At 38.5% G+C, this 4,725-nt stretch overlaps 1 protein-coding gene across 1 annotated transcript; it reads right to left on the minus strand.

Annotated features, from left to right (window-relative positions):
• On the minus strand, positions 1-4,078 carry crip1 (cysteine-rich protein 1). The gene is made up of 5 exons (XM_058399742.1): positions 3,914-4,078; positions 1,286-1,380; positions 1,022-1,079; positions 525-590; positions 1-360 (listed from the first exon to the last, which is right to left on the minus strand). The coding sequence occupies exons 1-4, from the start codon at positions 3,951-3,953 to the stop codon at positions 550-552; spliced, it is 234 nt and encodes a 77-aa protein (XP_058255725.1). The 5' UTR covers positions 3,954-4,078; the 3' UTR covers positions 1-360; positions 525-549.
• Between the last annotated feature and the right edge of the window lie 647 nt (positions 4,079-4,725).

The following is a 4,725-nucleotide window of genomic DNA, read 5'->3' on the forward strand; positions in this document are numbered from 1 at the left end:
TGTTAACAACTCAATGTTTAATTACAAAAGCGATTTTGTATAGTGCCTCAGAACTATCCCAAACATCATTACATGGTTTTATGTATATCAAACTACATTACATTCACCAAACTAAAACCTACTGGGCTTCAATTCTGACACTGCATTAAGCCTGGGTTTGGACTAAAATGTAATGCCAGTGGAGAATTTTCAGTGAAAAAACATTTTAGTCTAAATTCAGACGTAATCTAGATCTCAGGAATCACCACACAGTTGGCCATGGCTTGGTCACCTTTTTTTCTTTGGTTGAGCTATATATAGATAAAAACACTTGAGGCATGGCGTCCTACTTTCCCCTGCCAGCTAGTAGAGGGAGGAAACCTGGAAGGAAAAGGCACAGCCAATATAAACACCACATTATCAGTGGGCATTGATAAGATGTGCATTTAATAGAGCAACTGATAAGACCTACAGAATGTTTATTTTTATCTCCTTTCTGTCTTGAGCAACATAATTAAAGGGTATTTACCTCTAAAAGTACTCACCTAAAGCCAACACCCAAGTGTGGGTTTATTTGAATGTGTGGCTCTCAGTGCCTCCACGTCCAAACCCTGAGAGATGGAGAAATGGAGACAAAACAGAATGAGAGGGACTTCAATGTAAGCATGCTGGCAAATAGTTGGCAAGCACTGACAGTAGAGGTCTTCTATCAGGAACCATCAACCACAGCAAGCTTACACTATATACCTACCAGCCCTACAAAGAAGGATCTCTTTTAAAGTGCTGATAAACATTTGGGGTGCAGTTATGGAAGAAGCAGCCTATTTCTATACATTGTGTGAATGATGATATGGCACAAGATAACAGCTATTGATAAGAAGCCTTGAAAGATTAGCTCTCAGAGCTCAGTAAAATGAATTTAGTGCTTTCAGGAGGACACTATATCTCCTAAACATATTTTTTTAGTTGATAATCAACCCTGATCAAATGACCAAGCAATAAGCCAAAAGGTGTGGTAATGTGATGATGAATATTTACTCACCTTTGGGTCCGAAGAGTGCAGAGTAACATGGATTGTTACAGTACGGCTTTCCCTCATGCTGAGAAAAAACACATTTCATTTATAGCAAATAGATGTGCTATATGGACATGGAGTAAAGCCCACATGTGCACCCTTCCCCATGATGAACTTAGTAGTTCCAGACATTGTTTTGACTGCAGCGTGACGCCAAAATCAACAGTCCGTAGATTCAAATCAGTATCACGTTACATTTATGTAAAGATTTGCTGGTGATGTGATTCTTACCTCTGCATGCGAACCTGCAGAGAGGGTTTTATTGCATTTCTCACACTTCAGACAGGGTCTGTGCCAGTCCTTACCCAGAGATGTCACCCTCTCGGCTGAAACACAGAGAAGAGCTATTGTAATTCTAAGATATGGTTAACATTGTGAGCTTTTCTTCATCCTGCTACTACAAATACATCTCTATCCGAATATTGCTCCTTGAGACTAATGTATTTCCTCCCCACTCAGTTGTCTCTAAGTTATGGTAAGAAAGACATTAGGTCAATATATTTTGCGCAAAACAATGATCTCTGAGGAATTTGCAAGCCCTCCCTTGCAAGGCCAATAAACTAGGCTTTATCTGTGGGCCAGAGCGTAAGAGACAGGAAAACAACTCCCATGATAATATCATAAAACAAGACAAGGACAGAATGTCATGCTTCTGACTTATTACTAGTGTTGAAGTCTGCACATGCTTTTGTGTATGAAAATGTCTGCACTGCATCAAGGGCAAATGCTTGCAACCCCATTGAGATTTTTCCATTGAAAAATGAAGAGAAAAAATGTCAAAGACTTTGTACATACATAAAAATCAGTACATGGAAGGCAACCTCTAAAATCTAATGCAAATATAAAATTAAACAATACAAAAAAGATTAAATGCTAATAGGCATATCCTGCTTGGTTGAAGAGGCCTGAAGGACAATGTATCTGCTCAGGCTGTTTAGGGTAGAAAGTAAAGCTAGTTAGTTCATAATATCAGAAAAACGATATCGCCTGCATAAAATGAAAGTTTAAAAAGGAACGTGGGGTATTAAACTGCTAAAAAAGCATGGTCCATTTTTTTTTGCCATGGTGTCCTCATCAGTTTACTGAGTGTGATGGACTTTACAGATGGTCTGTTCTGTATATCACAGTATTGGTAATTCCCAGTGACACACACTAAGGAGCAGGGAAGCTCATCCAAAGCACACACACTCTCACAAACACAAACACGCACACACAAAATTATGGAAAATCTTTCTAACAGAGGATGACAGGAAGGGAAATGACAGCAGTGAATGGAAATGACTGTAGTTGCTGTTTTTCATATGGACATTTCCTAAAAACACTGGATCAGAGACTAAACATTGTTCTGAACGATCTCTGTCTTGCTTTGTAGCAGTCTCACTTCTTTTTCAGTGCTCAGTGGAAAGCGTTCATTGAGAGGAAGTGCAAAAATAGTTCAAGGTTGCACAGTAAAAACCTGTACACACTGCAACAACTTTGTAATTAGCCCAATTAGACTAGATAACACTCTAACGTTCTCTTATGATGCTTATTTTTGTGAAATAGTGCATGATGAATAAGAATTCTCAGGTAAATAGCAGTAAATCTCCATGCACGATGGGGACTGTTCTGCTTTCTCCTAAACTGCTCCTACTGCTGCTGTAGCTGTGGGAGGAAAGCAGAAGGCTTTTGTATTCCTCTAATCTTATTATTTTTTTCTGTCCCTGGAAGATGATAACATTAAGCCTCTACTGGTGAAGCAGAAATAGGATGATTAGAGGTCCAACCGAACATTAGTGGTGTAATGAATGAGAAGGTTATCAGGCATTAACATGGTGCATGCTACTTCATTTTACTGAATACAAACGAATGTTGAAATACAAACTAGTTGAAAATGCTTACACGGCATAATAGAAATATCCATTGCAGTATATAGTATTGCAAAAACAGCAATCTTGAAACACTCATGCTTTGAATATACATACTCTAGTGTCTAGTTTATTGCTGGGGATGTCTTTAGAGTCTCGCTGGCTTTAACTACTGACAAGTATCAAATGTTATTGTTAAAATGTCCGTCCCTACTAATTCGTTCAAACTTTCGTAAATAATATGTGCTAGAAACTCTTTACAGATCACCGAGAATCCAGAAAAAAAAGCTACTTTTATATCTAGAAGCAATAACAACCTTGACAAGAATGAATCCAGCTACTGAATGAACGAAGGTGGGGTTTGCAGTTCATGTATAGAGAAGAGAAAGGAAAATAAATAAATAAATAATGGAGGATCAGTTCATTCTTTTGTCGGATCTCTGACAGAAGCCAGATGTTACGGAGAGAGAGTAAGCTTAGTGCTTTGTTTTGGAGACTTGGTGAATTTACACGCCTCAGGCAGAACTCTCCTGATACCTGTCTAAGAGAAATGCTCTACATGAAGCAGATGCCCATCACATCCAATCTAACTCCTCTGTGATCCACTGTGATAGATGTGATGGACCTGCTCTGTCTGTGTGCTCTGTAGGGATTTAAGAGGCAACTTATATCTTCCTTTAAATCAACCTCCTCCCACAAATAGAAACCAGAAGTATCGGGTCAGTGATTTTCAGCTTCTTAGAACAAATCATATTTATAATAAATGTGATGACTTTCTTGTCATTTTATCCTCTCTCAACTTGAGAAATTCAAATAAAAAAAGCTAGCATTACCTAACGGCTAAACAGGAAATGAGTTAAAATTTAGAGCACTTTTCTTTGCCACGCCCTTTTTTGGTTTTTGCTCAGTGAACATATTAGGTTTTATTAGCTACTTAGCTTGAAGGTTTTTCTTTTCTTTTTTTTTTGCGTCCTCTTCTGACAAAATAACAAGTAGAAACGCGTTTTCTTACCAAAGTACACTTCCTTGCTGCACTTGGGGCATTTAGGCATGTTGGCAGTTGCAGTAAGGTTTCCTCGCTAGAATGAAATAGCTCCGGATGGACAGTTTTGCGCAGCTGCAGCAGCGGTTACTTAACCCTCCACCTGCACTGACCTCGACTTCAGCGCCATCCGCACTTTTATACTGGGCGAAGGAGAGACACGGGGAAGGGGTGGCTCTCAGCGCGTGCGTGTGCTCGTGCTCGTGCGCGCGCGCTCGCGCGTGTGTGTGTGTTGGAGAAAGAGCAAACTAATTTGAAGTTATTGTCCGCTGCCTCATCAAAACACTAATGTGGAATCTGATATATTGGAACTTATTTTGAATTTCCAGCTTGTCTAATAAGCTTTCTTAACACATACATTTCTGAAGTCCTCAACGTGTTGACTATTTTCTTATAAAGGAAAAATGTTCATCATTTTCTATATTCTCTAGAAGCACTGCATACCCTTTTGTCCAGATTGACTGGAAACCATGCTTCAATGACATAAAACTAGGACAGTTTTTGCTTTTCTTCCATATATTCTCAACTTTTAAAACACTTTTTTGCGATGACGCTTATTCCAAGCCAGAGTAAATCAAATTTCAATAACAGGACTTGGAAAAAATAGCTCCAAATTCATCTAATAAAACATTATAAACGCAGCAGATTAAGTTCATTGTTATTACATATCAAGCAACAGTAATCTCTATTCACTATTTTCCAAATTCATAACCAATATTTTCTAAAATTCACATTGTACAGATTAAGTAAAGCTACATTTTTAGAGCAATAAAAAGGTGCCA

This window comes from Hemibagrus wyckioides, linkage group LG09, assembly GCF_019097595.1.
Source record: "Hemibagrus wyckioides isolate EC202008001 linkage group LG09, SWU_Hwy_1.0, whole genome shotgun sequence".
NCBI classification, from domain to species: Eukaryota; Metazoa; Chordata; class Actinopteri; order Siluriformes; family Bagridae; genus Hemibagrus; species Hemibagrus wyckioides.